The 16,635-nt window shown below is 35.2% G+C and overlaps 1 protein-coding gene across 1 annotated transcript in view; it reads left to right on the top strand.

Moving 5' to 3' along the window:
* The first annotated feature begins 10,495 nt into the window (after positions 1 to 10,495).
* Positions 10,496 to 16,635, top strand: part of CCNY (cyclin Y) — a 29,268-nt gene continuing 23,128 nt past the window's right edge. The window contains exon 1 of the mRNA XM_015812013.1: positions 10,496 to 10,568. Within this exon, the coding sequence (XP_015667499.1) occupies positions 10,502 to 10,568 (67 nt within the window). The 5' untranslated portion in view covers positions 10,496 to 10,501. The remainder of the gene's footprint in view (positions 10,569 to 16,635) is intronic.

Genomic DNA, 16,635 nt, shown 5'->3' with positions numbered 1-16,635 from the left:
TTTAGGTAGGGATGATTTTAAGAAAATTTTAATTGACACACAGCTTCCAATATTTGGCTTTTAATTTGGTTTTATGGGGGTTTTTTGTTTTTTGATGTATTTTGTTTGTATCTGTTTTAATATGCTGTGCACCGCCCTGAGTCCTACGGGAGAAGGGCGGTATATAAATTAAATTATTATTATTATTATTATTATTAATTCCATGAGAGTGAGTCCATGACCTAAATCTGCCATTTCCATCAGAGTCCACTGCTTATATGGTAGGTTTTTTTTCGTGCCTTTTTGAAAGGAATGTTGAGTTGTCAGATCTTTTTGAAGAAAAAATAATTCAGGCCAATTAATACAAATTGGCATGGGTGAGTGCAATTTTCTTATGTTATGAATCTCATTTGAATACATTACCCGTGTTATCTCTGTGTTTGTCATCTTCTTGTGTTATCACCATTGGCCAAGCATGAGTGATTTTCATCACATTTAGCTGTCAATATACCTTATACTTCACAGAAAAGAAATCTTGTCAACTCATAAATATACCAAATAGATTTTGACTAGGAAAATAGGGAAGGGAAAATGTTGATATAACATTTTTGGTGCTCCATGGCAAACAGTGCTATGAGTCCTGTTGTGAATAGCAGTTGCATGATGGTAAAAGATAATGTGTGATAGTGTTAGACTGTTAACAATCTGTCAGAAAGAGAATTAAGTACTTAATACCAGAATTCTACAGCCTTGTGCTCTTGATAGAATCTCGGGTTTTTGCAGATATTCCATACAAAAGTTAGGACTATTGTATTCATATGGACTTGCAGGTGTCCATATGAATATAATTTAATTAAACACATGGTTTGAATGTGTATAACAGTATTTGTGAATAAACTTCGGTATACAGATTCAAACCATGCATCTCATTAAATGCTTTGGATGATGTTATTAAATATTTTAGCTGAGCCACTATTTTAAAATGGTATGCCTTTTCTTTTGTGATCCTATTTTAACGCACTTTCCTGTGTGAGATTTGTGTGAGTTTTGCATTTCCTAGGTCTGTAATTCTAGTGCAATGCATCCATTGGCTTTTGCTTACTGTGTGCATTTTTAACACTTAGGAGGAGATACAATTTGCCCCATGTTGATTATACACAGCAAACCCTAGTTTTTTCAATCTTGACAACTTTAATGTTTATGGACTTCAAGTATGAATTCTGGAGGTTCACGTCCACGCATCTTAAAGTTGCCAAGTTTGAAAAACACTGGTGTCTGGTGTCTATGAAACACAAAAGCTCTCTTTGGGCATTAATAAAGATTAGCAAGCCTGCTCCATCCCCCTGGTATTACTTCTTTATCACATGCCCATCACATGTTGGGAGTCTGAATGACTCCTTCAGAAAGCCTGTAACTATTCAATGCTTTACAGTCAGTTTAATTTAGATCCCTGATCTTGCAGGATTCTATATTGTGTATGAAATATATGAGTAGACGAGCTTCTGCCCTGCAGATGTTTATCTTCCCAATACTGGGAAGGGAGCGAAGCAAGTAACAAGGTGTACAGTGGAGAGGGTGAGGCAGTGTTCTTATGACCTGGGATGGTTTAGACAGGAAGCAGAAAATCCAAACAAGGCTCTTGTTGGCTATTAGGTAAATGTTCTTGTTAGCACTGTATGCTCATAAATATATGTTTGTCATATTTGTATGGTATATATTTAGAAGCATACTTCAAAACAAATGTAGGAAAAGGCCTTGAGTATGTGTGTGAATGGATAATGTGCATGCAAAATCTGTTTAATAATTTTTACATATCTTTCCTAAAAGTGTGTACAGGGAGAGACTGAAAAGCTTTTGCTCTCTTTTCTTTCTTGGTGGAGATTATTGTATTATATGCTTTACATAAAAATACATGTAATAAATTATTTAAGTGTGTTTATGAAGAAAAGACTTCTCTTAAGTAGAAATTCTATGCAATTGTTCAGCTACTCTAGAAAGTTGATAGTAATGTTTTGGAGAAAGTATTTTTATCATATGGTAGCCTAATAAATGTCATGATAATATATTTGGAACAACAGTAAATTATCTCATACATCAGAAGTTCTGCCATTGTTGAAGACATTAAGGAATCTGGTAAGGAATTAATCTCTGAAATGATGACCCAAGGGATTAAGTTGTCTAGTTCTTTATTAAGAATTATTTACTAAGCACTGTTTTTGTATTCTCCAGAAAGGACTGTAAAATATGCTTCATATTAAAAAAACAGTTGGTTTGTACTTGAAACCTTGTATTAAGTCTAATTGTTTTCTGTTTAAAGAATTCAAAATAACCTGAACAAAGCCCTTTTTAATATATTCTTAACTGTGGCTAATACAGGGATCATATTCCTAATCAAGTATTTCCTTACCTGGGTTGTCTCAAAAAGCTACACAAAAAAATAGAGTTAAACTTTCAGGGATTAATGTTTCTATAGCTTAAGAAAAGTAATGTTTGAGACTTAATAGAAAGATAGGGCTGTTTTCACCTTTTTTATGAGCTATATACTTTTATGACAGACCCAGGCTAGTTGGTTTATAATAAAATAAATGGCTATAATAACACTGGCTATTTGTAAATAGGCTTTTGCCTCTTTATCCTGCTTCTGCTAGTCATGAGAAGGGAAAAATTTAGCTATTTTCAGAGCTAGGATTGACTTTTTTAAAACTAAAAAAATTAGCTGATCCAGCATTCTTCCCCCAAATAACACTTTCTGCTGTTGTGTGGCATCAGGACATAATATACATAAATGTTTCATATTTTAGTGTATTTCTTTTTGGGTGTGTGTGCGTAGGTAGATATTAGTACCTTCATCTCCTTGTTTATATTGTAAAAATATATAGCCACTATGTAATACTGATTGCTATTCCAATAATTTAAAAAAATCCTTTCCCTTGGCGTTCCCTTTTTTGGTCTGTCCTGTATTTAATTTGCACTTTCAATTTTTGTAAAAAATATGAAATGATGAGGGCAATAATAACTGAGGAAATCATGATTTATATCCAGTAATTTAATGTCATTTAATTAAGGCTGAGTGTTTTTCAGGAGTGACATGATGTGATTTTCACTTTATGTTATCATCTTTGGACTGTTGCATGTTCAACGCCCATAAAGCTAGTTCCTTCCTATTTTGAAAAGATAACTCAGTTTTTTTCTACTGGGTGGATATTGGGGACCTATAAAAGTCTAACTTAATATTTTTACCATGGAAATATTGTGGGGTTTTTTCTTTCACATGAATGTTTTAAAGAGTATATTCTTGAAAAGTTGTTGTTTCCTGTTCACTTAGGATGATTGTCATGATGTTCTCAGTTCCGTGGGAAAATTAACTATCCTCTTTTTATTAAAGCAAAAATATGAGAAAACATATGGTTTTCATAGCATTTCCCCCTCAATATCACTTTTACCAATAAATTATTTTAGTCACTTCTGTTGGAATCAAAAGTTGTGTTCAAGTGTAACTAAACATAAAAGTGACTCATATGTATGACTGTTGCAGTGTCCTAGATCATGTAATAACTTTTTTGTGGCCTTCTGACAAGCTAAGTCAATGGGGAAGCCAGTTTCACTTAACAACCACATTACTAACTTATCAACTGCAGTGATTCACTTAATAACTGTGGCTAGAAAGGCCATAACATGGGGTAAAATTCACTTAACAAATGTTTTGCTTAGCAACATAAATTTGGGGCTCAGTTGTGGTTGTAAATTGAGGATCACTCGTATTTCTCTTTTTCTCATTGTTTTTGTTGAAAATAATTCAAATGATCTATGCATGCACATAAGCATAAATAAATAAAGTTGGCCCCAAACCAGCCATTTCCATCAGATCCATGTGTATTTGTAAGAAATATGCTTTATTCAAAAATCACAGCAGGAAATAGTATTGTTAAATGAATGATAAAATGAATTGTGCAATTACTAAGGGATCAGAGGGAAAATACCTGGGAATTGTTGAGAAATAATAGAAAAAAGATCTATTGTTTTTCTTTTGTGTTTGGTAATACCCCCAAAGCATTTGATTAGCACTTCTGGGAAACAGGATACTATTCAAAATACAGTTTGGTCTGTTCTGTAGATGAATGTTAGGAAATCTTTGTGGGGAAAAAATAAAATGTTGGCGCACAAGGTTAAAAAGGTAATCAAGGGTAAGTAAGTAAGGATTTTTGTTTTTAAAAGGACTGGATCTTTTCACTCTGTGAAAATACTGAAGTCATCTGTTTTCTTAAATGGCTTCATATCCTTGTTGCTTTGGTATGGAGAATAATGTTAACCAATTGCTTGCTTCTGACAGTAAGCATTTTGATGGGAAACATTGAAAAGAAGACAAGGACCCATGGTCTGTACAGGTGGTCCTTGACTTTGACCACAATTTGAGCCCAAAATTTCTGTTGCTAAATGAGGCAGTTGTTAAGTGAGTTTTTCCCCAGTTTCTTGCCACAATTTTCCCCTTTCTTGCCACAATTGTTATGTGAACCACTGCAGTTGTTAAATTAGTAACATAGTTGTCCCAACAGTGCTTTTCCAAAGGCAACAGGACTTTCTTGGTTTTTTTCCTTGACAATGTTTTGCTTCTCATCCAAGAAGCTTCTTTAGTTCTAGCTGAATGGTGGGGAATTGAAGGAAAAAAACAAGAAAGTCCAGTTGCCTTTTGAACAGCACCTCTGGGGCACCAGACCTGGATGACTGAGAATCTTCAGAGACATTTAGCAACATGGTTGTTAAGTGAATCTTAATGACTTTGCTTGTCAGAAGATTGCAAAAAAAATTAAATTGCCCTGGGACACTGCAGCCACCATACATATGAACCAATTGCCAAATATCCTAATTTTGATCACTTGACCATGGGGATGCTACAGCAGTCGTAAGTGTGAAAAATGCTCATAAGTCACTTTTTCCAGTGCCATGTCACTAAATGAATGGTTGTAAGTCCAGGACTACCTATAGAGATGGCCAGCAGTTAAATAATTACCCAGTTAAATTATTCAGGGTCCAGTTCAAGATCAAAGTAAATTGTTTCAGGCCAGGAGGAATGCTATCAGTAGGGATGGATGAAAGCTGGCTCTGTCCATGAAGATATAACCCGATGAAATTATTTTTCTACTGCTTGCGAAAACAGCTAGATTCTCTTACACCTTTGTCTATTGGTAAGCTCCTTACGCTGTTTTTATTTTTCTCCTCCCTTTCTCTTTTTTCAGGAAGAAAGGCAGTTTGTGAGGCAACATTTAGCCAATCAGTGCTGGAAAGTAACAGTTCCATGTACGTGTGGCCTATTTAAGATCATGTGGTATCGCTAGGTTATCAACCTGTTCCATCAAAATTCCATTGTGGATGGATGGATCATGGAATAACATTTCCTATATAGTTAAGCATAGAGTTGGAAGTGACCTTCAAAATCACCAATTATAAACCCCTGCAAAGTACAGAATCCATTTGATTATGTCTGAGAGAAGACCATCTAACCTGTTTGAAGATCTTCAGCAAAATCTTTCATGGTGCAATACAAGTCTACTGAATTTCTATCAGGTTTAAGGGGAAGCCCTATTTAGATCGGAATTCCAGTGTTAGGATTAAAGACTATGGAATTCTGGGTAGTACAACTATTTCACTTCGGCAGTCTCATTTATGAGGGTCCCAGAGCTGGTTATTATGTGTCCTTCTCAAATGTGTTATGGTAGCAAGAGTGTTTGCATTGTTCTCTTCGCCTGGGCAAAGATATGTGGAATCGATATTGGTGCTGAGAGACAAACAGATGTGATTGTGACAGTGACGTTAATGAAGGACAACTCAGAGAAGGAATAGTATCCTAGCAACTAGCTGCTTCTGAGGAATTCTCTAGGTTTTCCTAGCTATGAAATAAGAAACTTAAAATTAGTTTCGTTAAAAAAAGAAGAAACTATCTATCCGTCTATCTATCTGTCTCACAAAATATATGAAAAGAACTTTGAAAAATGACAAGAATACATATACTTATTTTTTGGAGAAACTTGCATTCAGCTCCTGTAACAAATGCAGGGAAATTCTTAAGTTTTCAAGTATAGATAAAAATCAGTTATGCAAACATTTTAAGTTTATGTACATAAACTAAAATAAATATTTAATTTATATTTTTGAAATGCGGCGTAATTTTCTTATGTCTGAGTTGAGATCATATTCTTGCTACATCTACCATATTCTATACAATCTTGCTACATATCTACCATATTCCATAGCTCTTGTGCCCCGATTCAACTTCTTCTTGTTTCTATAACCTTGGCATTATCCATGTCAGCAACTTTGGACTGATGTAGTTGCCCTAACTGACACTAGATCAAGGTGGTACACCACAGTGTCATTTTGGGCAAAAGGAGACATCTATAGAAAGACAGGAATCTTTTTTGCTAGGGGATTTAGAGACCAAAAGTGCAGGTGGGATAATAATCCTGCCAACTATAAATACTTTATGTTTAGTTTGATAGTTCATCTTATCAGCAAAATAGCTCTGCATCCCTAGTCTCAACTTAATATGCATGGCACGAAAAAACCTGTTCCTACCATATTATTATGCTCTATACTAGAAAGAATCCATATACTTTTTTGCAAAGCAGTTTTCTAAATTCATTTCAATAATATTTTATCCAGGCACAATATAGTATCCTGGATTTTTAAAGCCTAACCAATATTAGTTATAAATATATAATCAGCTACTCAGTCGCCTTTGTGGCAATCAACAATTTATTCTTAAACCATATTTCCCAGGAGAAGTAAATGAAGTGCTCCAACAATCGTAGCTATTAAACCTTTATTATGTATTTTGTTACAGAACATTCCTGACTAAATAGAGCTGTCAGAGTTCCACTTGGGAGCTCTTTATAAAACTGGCCTTCATTGTTTTTGGGAGTTTCCCTATGTATTAATGAGCTAAAGGAGTTTCTTATTTATTTAGTTTTTTATTTATTAGTTCCATTTGTATTTTGCCAATATTTCAAGACTCTAAGATTTGCAACAATAAAATCATATAATACAAACATTAAAACACTACTAGTAGAAAGATAAAACACAGAACAACAATTAAAACAACATAACAGGACATAAGCCACTTGGTGGGTTGATTCTATTTGGTTTATTTATCTATTTATATTGTCATCCATCTTGTCAAGCCGATTCTGGATGGCAAACACTGTTAAAGTAATATAACAATAAATAAAAAACAGATATTCATACATAGCAAGGACAAAAAGACAGAGGAGGGCAACTGAGGATAGGTCCATCAACAATGCATTAACAATATGTCAAAAGTTCATCCAGCCTCCTGACTCGTATGGCTGAAGGGCCCTCAAATGCTCCTCGAAACAGTTTTCCATTAAACGTCTAGAAGGCATTAACAAACATTGCTTTCAGGAGGCATACTATTCCTTCCCCAAATGATTCCTGTACATTGTAATCTCATGAAAATTGGACATCATAGTTTCTCCTAGGAGGAGCATCTCAGACAGATTGATTCTGATTGAAGAAGGCAGCCTTAGGATAAAACCATCACTTTAATTGCTTCTGTGAACCTGTTTGCAGTCAGGGCAATCTGTGAATTGACAAAATTTCCATCTGTCAGTTGCAAAAGGCCATACTGCTTGGATCCTCACATATACTACACTGATACATGACATCCCAGATTTTTGGGAAGAATTCGATGTGTACAGAGTTCACCATCAACTAAAGAACTGGCAGCTGTGACTTCACATTGTTGTGAACATATAATAACCATCATTTTAGCCATTGCCTCTCCACTGCAGGATGAAGGCCCTCTTTGGCATGTTTCCAACCAATACGGTCCTGAGCTCTCTTTTGCCAATTGGGCCCACGGTACTTGCTGATGTTGTTGATCCATCTTGTTTTAGGTCTCTTCCGTGGATGCTTTTTATCAAGTGGGATCCATTCTTTGACTGCCTTGGTCCACCTGCCATCAGTTCTTCTTGCTATGTGACCATCCCATTTCCATTTCAATTCTTTGAGTCTCTTGGTGATATTGTATACTTTCATTTGTTCTCTAATCCATGTGCAGGTCTTTCTATCTTGTGTTGTAATGCAGAGCATGTATCTTTTCATGGCTCTTATGCCATGTTTAGCTTTTATAATAATAAGATAGTAGATAAAAATGCCTAATCCAGTCTAAACATCTGGCTGACTATGCAACCAACCTTAATAATAATTTTCCTTTCTTCTCTTATGTTATATGACTGTGTCAGATTGTGTTTGTGTAGCTGCCTATGAGAGTATGATTATGTATGTATGGATGTCTACAAAAGTGTTCCTCAATGTTGGCAACATTAAGATATATGGACTTCAACTCCCAGAACTCTGCAGAATTCTGGGAACTGAAGTCCACACATCTTAATGATAAAATTGCTAAGGTTGAGAAGCATTGGCCTATAGCATTTAGGAAAATCTTGTGTGCTAATGGGCAGAGTTCTGCCTCATACCCAAATAAGAGGACTAAAAGCTGTGGATGTTTCTTGACACTTGGCAGCAAACAGTGTTATGGCATTTTCTAAGGAAGGCAAAGCTAAGATTAAGAGGGGTAAGCAATGCCATCATGTGCTTTCTGCCAGTTGGCAGCAAAACCTAGATTGGAGAGAGTCAAAATTCAGTTTCTCGAGAAACCTTTTCAACTTGAAATGAAAATGAGAGGTGTAGAGGATTTTATTTCTCTATTTTGTTTCCCCTTCTTGTTTTCTGTCTGCTGTTCACATCCAGCCATAGGATGGGCCAGCTAAACAGGAAGGTATTCACAGCCTTTTGCTTTCAAATTTCACTGAAATAATCGGCCCCCTTGTGGCAGATCTTTTCCTCGCATACGTTGCTTCCTGACTCAAACCAAAGACTTTCTAGAATTTTGGAAGGGACAGGAATAAAGAATATGAAGGGTGGAAAATGAGAGAAAATTAGGGATAATCAGTTTTTGTCCCAACCTTCTTTCTTCTGTTAGTAGTAGCAATAGAACTGTCTTGCATAAAGTCCACAGATTCCTAACTTGAGGACCCATTTATTTGATTTTTTAAAGCTAGTCATATATGACTTGAAGAGGCATTTCTAGAGAGTTTGCTCGAGGCAATTTTTACACACTACAGGCAAATAAGGAAAGACCCTTTTGCAAGTTTATTCTAGTATGTTTGACTTTTCTCCAATAAGTTTTGTGTAAAGGATATCCCTTATTCCCATTCTCCCATTTTTTAGAAGCATTAAGGTGATCTAACTGGCTATGTAATTCATTTGTGATCTGAATTCAGAGCTCCCTTATCCAGCATTGTTAATTGTGTTATGTTGGCTCTGGGGATTTGTCAGAAATACGTGATTAATCCAACATAGCTATTTTACACAACTAATATAGCAAGCCCTTTTGCATTACTACTATTTTGCATTTTAGTATTTAATGACTCTGGGCCTCACAGTTTAAGGTTTGATATTATAGTATAGTTAAGCCATGCTGTGTTTTGCTCATGTATAATTGACAAATTGGATGCCAAATTGTAATTTTTAATATAAATTGTATCTGTTATTTATTATTTTATTCTAGAATTTTTAACTGGATATTCCTTGAGTGTTTTTAACTTGTTCTGGTTTCTGGTCTTTGACTGTAATAAACTTACTTGACTTGAATTCTATCCCCTAAAATTTAATCTGTACAAGCTGGCAGAGGGTGATATCCTTATATGAATAGTTTCCACATTAGGCGAAATCTGTGTGAGCAGAGGCACAGCAATTAGTACAGTGAACAATTATATCTAAAATAGAGTGCTGTAAATCAGGGGCTCTTAGATAGGGGTCCATGGGGTGTGTGTCCAGGGATAGACTTCAGGAGGTCTATGAAAAATACCATTTATTTTTCCTACTCTCCAATTGAAATTTAGAATTTAATTTAAATTTCTTGTTATTGATGTACCACACATACTACCGTGTTTCCCTGAAAATAAGACCCGGTCTTATATTATTTTTTGCTACAAAAGATGCATTAGGACTTATTTTCCAGTTAGGACTTATTTTTGGGAAAATATGGTAATAAATGTGTCCATCTTAACTGGGGCTTATTTTGGGGGGCGGCGTTTATATTACGAGCATCCTGAAAAATCATGCTAGGGATTATTTTCTGGTTGGGTCTTATTTTCGGGGAAACACATAGCTGTATTCTTTAATATTTTGATAATTATGTTTAAGCATTTCTTTTGTAACACAGTCTATTCCTTCGTATTTTATTTTATGCAGACCCTACAGAGGGTCTGTAGTTTTCAACACTCTCTGAAAGGGTTCCATGGAAACAATTGGTTAACTATCTCTGTTTTAAAGAGAATACATTGGAGAACTGAAGCTGCAAAGTTATAATTTGGGGTGTAGGATGTATAAATTTGTCTCTTTACAATGGATCAGCATTACTTGTACAATGAAACACAAAATTTACTCCTGCCAAGTCATTCCTAATATTCCCTTTTTCTCACATTTTTTTCAAGATCTAAACATGGAATTCAACCCCTCAGACCATCCACGAGCCAGCACAATATTCCTCAGCAAATCTCAAACTGATGGTAAGTAACCAGCTATAAACTACAATTGGAAGAAAGCCTTACATTGGATATTTGAACCACAATGTTGCTCATATTTTATACTCCTTTGAGTCATTTTAAGAAACTGTAGAAATTAGGAGTCAAGAATACCCACTCTCTGTATTTTTAGAGGTTGAGTTATCTAGCAAAAACGCTTGAAATTCCAGCTCCATTTTATTCCTGTTCTATTTTAGAATGGCACTATAAACCCAGATTTTGGAATATACATTTTGCGAATCGTGTTGATTGATGAGGTGTAAGTGAAACTGTTTTATAGGTATTCTCCTATAAGAAGGACCTATACCTTATCTTATTTTTTGCTTTTTGATGGCTCATTTTTACTGAGTTTTCAATATAAGCTATCCTGAATCTTTTTAATCTTTTCACTTTAGTGGACATATAAGTGTCATTAACTGAGACTGATGTTTTTTAAACCAAGGTGCTATTGGCTTATATTTCCAGCATCAGCAAATTGTACAAGGTCTAAAACAACATAAGTCTAATATCAGAAATTATAATACTCAAATCTTAGTGGGGAAATATTTCAATATCATTGTTGCCCTTAAAAAATACCCTGAGCCATAAAATTCTCTGAAGAACAGAAAAAGTATTGTAAAGTCATGCTATGTTGATTTAGCTTCCCAGTGTAACATTATCAGTGGTATTATTCAAATCATTGTTTCATAAATACAGTAGTGGCCAAAATTGTGGAAACCTTTTGGGAAAAGTGTACAGTAGAAATGCTACCTTTGGTTAAGTTTCCACCAATTTGTCTTCTAATTTCTTTATAACTGTAGCCTTGTTCACTTAATAATACTATTTTACATCGCTTTCTGGGCAACCAGTCAACTCTTTGCACCATTACTTTAATTTTATTACGTTTTACAAGCTCACTAAATGAAAGAACACAAAAAACCCCAACCAACTTGATAGTGATCACATAACACACTGACAAATGTCCTCCTCTCAGCTTCAATACACGACATCAATAACTGAATCCTACTGTGATCTGACTGGCTCATTGCCAAAACAAGATGACACCTGATTGGCTCTCTAAACACTCATGCTCATTGGCTACAGTCAGATGAAGGAAAAATACCTGATATCAACCTAAGCAAGTTGTGCTTCCTTTTTCTGGATATTTGGCTATAACGTTTCATAGAATACAGATAATTGAACAAACTTTGTTGCATTACATTCTTGATTAAATTATATTTCCATTGATATATAAGTTTATGGTACTACTCCAAAAGAAGTGGTGTTATTAGCCATCAAACCTCAAAAATACACTTTTCCCAAAAGGTTTCCACAATTTTGGCCACTACCGTAGGACAGCTATTTGCTGTCTGTGTTTTGTACACAGTACTTTGCTTTCCTCTAGTTTCATTGTTGACATGTGCACCCTTCTCCAACAACTCAAAGTAATCATTTCAAGCATCTGCTGATGTAGGGGTTAAATGTTCAAAAGCTTAAGGCACAGTGCATTTAGAAGCCTTTAAATTAATATTGTTCTCATTTTGACCGAGATATGAATATATCTCCTATTTTGTACATCTTACACATGTTTATGGTGGGAGACTTTGCATGAATTATTTTCATTTAATTGATAGGAGAATTGGAAAGTGAATATTCTTTTTGTGTGTGCTGTTGTTCATAATTTTTGACTGCTATATCAGAATGATGGAAAGGACTATTGATTAGTATACTTGATGTAATTAAATAGGCAAAGCTCCCAGTTTATCTATTACTGTTTTGTAACTGATTAACATGGAGAGCCAGTTAAGTATAGTAGTTAAGGCATCAGGCTAGGAACCAACTAGCCTGTGAATCTTAGTCCCATCTTAGGCACAAAGCCAGCTGGGTGATCTTTGGCCAATCATTCTTAGCAGACTTATATGCTGTTTCATAGTGCTTTACAGCTTTATGCCTTACAGTGGCAAGCCACTTCTGAAATCTTGCCAAGAAAACTGCAGGAATGAGTCCAGGCATTTGCCACGAGACAACAATGAGTTGAAGGCACAAAAACAAACAAAAGTAAAAACTGATTAATCAATTAACAGAATCACATTCTACTGTGAGATAAGAGCTATTACATTTCTTAAAATATTATGTAGTTACATACTTAATTCAAATCTGTAAATTTTATGAGAACCAAAATCCAAAAATATGATAGCCTGCTGTACTAAGTGAATTACAAATCATTGTGTATAAATTAAGTATGCAATTAAGAGCTTAGCAGAATCTGGTCTGTATGTCATTAGTCACTTATTTTTTAAAAAATGTTTTGTATATATTTTTCAATACCATACTGTGCGCGGTATGAACTATATATCTTTTTATTTAAAAAGAAATGTTGTTTAGTTAGTTGTTAAGTATCTGTGCAGTAGAATTGATGCAAAGCCAGAAACAAGAACAGACTGAGTATTTTCCTGCTGTTTTCTTAAGAATGTCAGCAAGAAGAATCTTCTCCCCATTATCCCATTGCTTTTTGGTATGGAAGAAAAGTGACAACAATATCAGTTTCTCTCCCATATCAAGTAGCAACTACTTGGAGATGACAGGACTTTTTCAAAACTGCTTGAAAAATAAAATCCTTGTGTGTGCTTAAACCTTATATTACACAGCTTTTACTTAAAAACAGTAACAACAAAATTCATAAATGTTGAATGGAGGCATACATTTCATTTAATAAATAGTTCGTCCCTCAACCTATCTCATACAAGTCAATAAGGAGTGCAACTTGACAATTCTTTGATTAAAAAAAAAGACTAATCAAGGATTATTTTTTTTTACAAAAAATCTAGATCCAATCCCTGTTCTGGACTGATGGATCAAGTCTTAGCAACCACATAAATAGATTTTCTCCATGATAGTATTTCCCTAGCTTAGTGTTCCAGGTCTTCCAATGGAGTACCCAACTCCATTGAAACTGAGCCTATCCACATTGAGTTAGTTGTCCTTTTATTCTCTGTCTTTCTACCTTTCCCAGCATTAGGCCCTTCTTCAGAGACCTAGGTCTTCTCATGAGTAGGATAACAATTTGAACCTGGTCATTTATGCCTTGAGTTAATTGTTCTAAATTAATAATGGGTAACCCAGGTTTATGAGGTACAGCACATATGTTCCCAACCTTTGTTTTCATTTAATTTTCAAGTACTGTAAAATTCTTTCGAGAGAATTCAATAGCACAATGTCCAGCTGCTGCTGCTTCTTGTTCTTTTTTACAAAGAGTAAGAAAGGTAGGCATGTTAAAGCTTTCCAAGATTTAATACATCTTTTTTTTATTCCTTCCTATTTTCTTCAGAAGAGTGAGGAAATAAAACTGGAACCCAGTTTTCCCTATTGCAAATACTTTATTCTAAGAACAGGCAAGAATTACTCTGAAGTATTTTGGAACACACTTCTTCTGCAGCAAGAATGTTTAATCCTTGTGTTGGTGAGAGTCTCGCCAAATATATTTAGGCTGAGGTCGATGACTGCTGTCATTTGTCTTGAGTGCTGCACTCTTTAAAAGGAAAATACAGACAAGCTTCCAGATTCATTGATCAGTAGAGTTGAACATAATCATTTATTAGTCTGTGCTTTTGCCTTCCCAGTAAATTAATTGTGTTCGCTTTAGAGTGCAACTTCATGTAATCAGAAGAAGAGGATTCACTTACTGTTAGGTTGAGGCAATATACTTTCCTCCCACAAATGGTTGTGTATAATAAATTGCAACCACGTTTTCTTTGAAAAACATGCAAGAAATATTGATAGTCATGTGTTAAGTTACCCTTTTCTCTTCCAAACTATCAAGTTCTAACAGAGGAGTGAGTTCTTTGAGATTTAACATGTGGGACTAAGCTTTGTATTCTTACAACTGTAATCTCCATTCCAATGACAATGGGTGAAATTTGGTAGCTTGGCTTCCTGCTATTCTTAGGTAGAAAGCACTCCCAAATTAAGTCCCAAAGATACCTAACTAAATAAAGAAAAGATGTTAAAAACAATCCTTCTTGAAACAAAATATTTGAGGGAAAAGGAGAGCTTGGTCCTGCCTAAATTGCTTTAATTGCCCACTGTGTCCTAGACTCTCAGCTAAAACTTAACGTTAAAAATATTTTCATCTTCTAGCCAGCAAAAGGCAGTCTTTCCCTTTCCTAAATATCTAACACTGTTTATGAAATGAAGAGCAAGTCTTTACCAAAAAAACATCATTAAGGTGCACTTCATCAGAAGTTCAAAGAAAAAGAATAATTGGTTGCAGATATTTCTCTTGGGACTTTTCCAAGAGGCTGCATATCTCTAGAGCTTCTCCTTATCTTTAACCCCTCAATATGGAAATAGAGGATGGTGAGGATTGGCAGTGATATTCAGTGCAAAGCCCACCGTTTCCCTCAACATCTCCAGTGTGGATGCAAGAATTGTCACTGCCGCATTGTGAATTTCTCTAATGTGGTTTATATAATTAGTTGCACCACTTGGGGTCAGAAAATTTCTATTTGAAGAAAAAGGATTATAGCATAAAATTGTCCTCATTCTAGGTGGAGACAAAACAAAGCTCATATCAGCCAGACCAAATAAATTAGCGTAGCTTAGAAAGTATGATAACAGAGTATTCCAGTGCCTGTTTAAAGATTATTGCATTGACTGTTCTTGCCCTGTCCTCATTATTCTAGTAACATAATATTGTTATGTTCTCTGCAGGACTCCTGATTAGCAAGGATCAATTTGTGTACTATGAAAATATTAAATGGTTCATGAAACTCCAGAAGGTTATAACTATTAACAGTAGTGAGACATAATAAAAATTCATGGCTTAATCTGATGGAAGATGAAGTAGTAATAGTAGCAGTAACAGAAATAGATTTGTAAGAAATCTTTAGAAATTAACGTTTTGATCAGTCTCATAGTCCCATAGTGTCATCAAGGAAAGTAATTTCTCAGTTATTATTGAAATAAATTATATTGTGGAGTACAATCTTGATCCTCCTTTCTTTCAGGCTGTTAAATTCTTATGCTAGGAATACTGCACAATTCAAATTAGTTTTGAATTGTGAAACTCAACTCTTAATATGCTCCAACATAGCCATGTTGAACACACACACAGTGAATTGTTAGATAGTAACACACACAGAGTGAATTGTTAGATAGTAAATGATCTGTTGAATCATTGCATGCTACTGTGGAAAAAATTCAAAGCCTTTTTCCTCAATTTTTTATTTTTTTGAAATTTAAAAATTATGCTAATGCAGGTTGTCCTTGACTTACGACCACAATTGAACCCAAAATTTCTGTTCCCAAGTGACTCATTTGTTAAGTGATTTTTCCCCATTTTACAACCTTTCTTGTCACAGTTGTTAAGCGAATCACTGCAGTTGTTAAGTTAGTAACATGGTTGTTAAGTGGAAACTGGCTTCCCCATTGACTTTGCTTGTCAGAAGGTAAAAAAAGTGATCACATGATCTCAGGACACTGCAAACTGTCATAAATATGAGTCAGTTGCCAAGCATCTGAATTTTGATCACGTGACTATGGGGATGGTGCAGTGTTCGTAAGTGTGAAAAATGGTCATCGTAAGTCACTTTTTCAGTGTCGTAACTTTGAGTGGTCATTAAACGAACTGTTACTACTGTACTTTATTAACAAGTTAATTCTTGTTAGATTTTGGATATCTGCAAGGAAATGTTTTTAATACACCCAATATTGTGTTGAGCAGCAGAGTTGGGAGTGTTTTAACAAGATCAAAACCAAAAGAATGGTACACAGCCTGGTTTTTAATGAACAATAGTTCTGACAAACACTCTTTTTCAACAACCCAAGAGACGGCTCTACACATGGACATCACCAGACGGTCAACATAGAAATCAGATTGACTATGTGCTCTGCAGCCAAAGATGGAGAAGCTCTATACCAGTGGTGGCAAACCTATGGCACGGGTGCCAGAGGCGGCACTCAGAGCCCTCTCTGTGGGCACGTGTGCCGTCGCCCCAGTCCTAGGCCTTCAGCTGGGTTTTATAAAACCTTTTCACTTTAGGCCTCCACCGCCATGTGCAAAAAAAAAAAAAAA

The sequence above is a fragment of the Protobothrops mucrosquamatus genome, unplaced genomic scaffold (assembly GCF_001527695.2).
Source record: "Protobothrops mucrosquamatus isolate PMUCROS unplaced genomic scaffold, P.Mucros_1.0 scaffold61, whole genome shotgun sequence".
NCBI lineage: Eukaryota > Metazoa > Chordata > Lepidosauria > Squamata > Viperidae > Protobothrops > Protobothrops mucrosquamatus.
The sequence above is the reverse complement of the archived record's forward strand: the minus strand, read 5'-3'. Positions and strand labels throughout refer to the sequence as shown.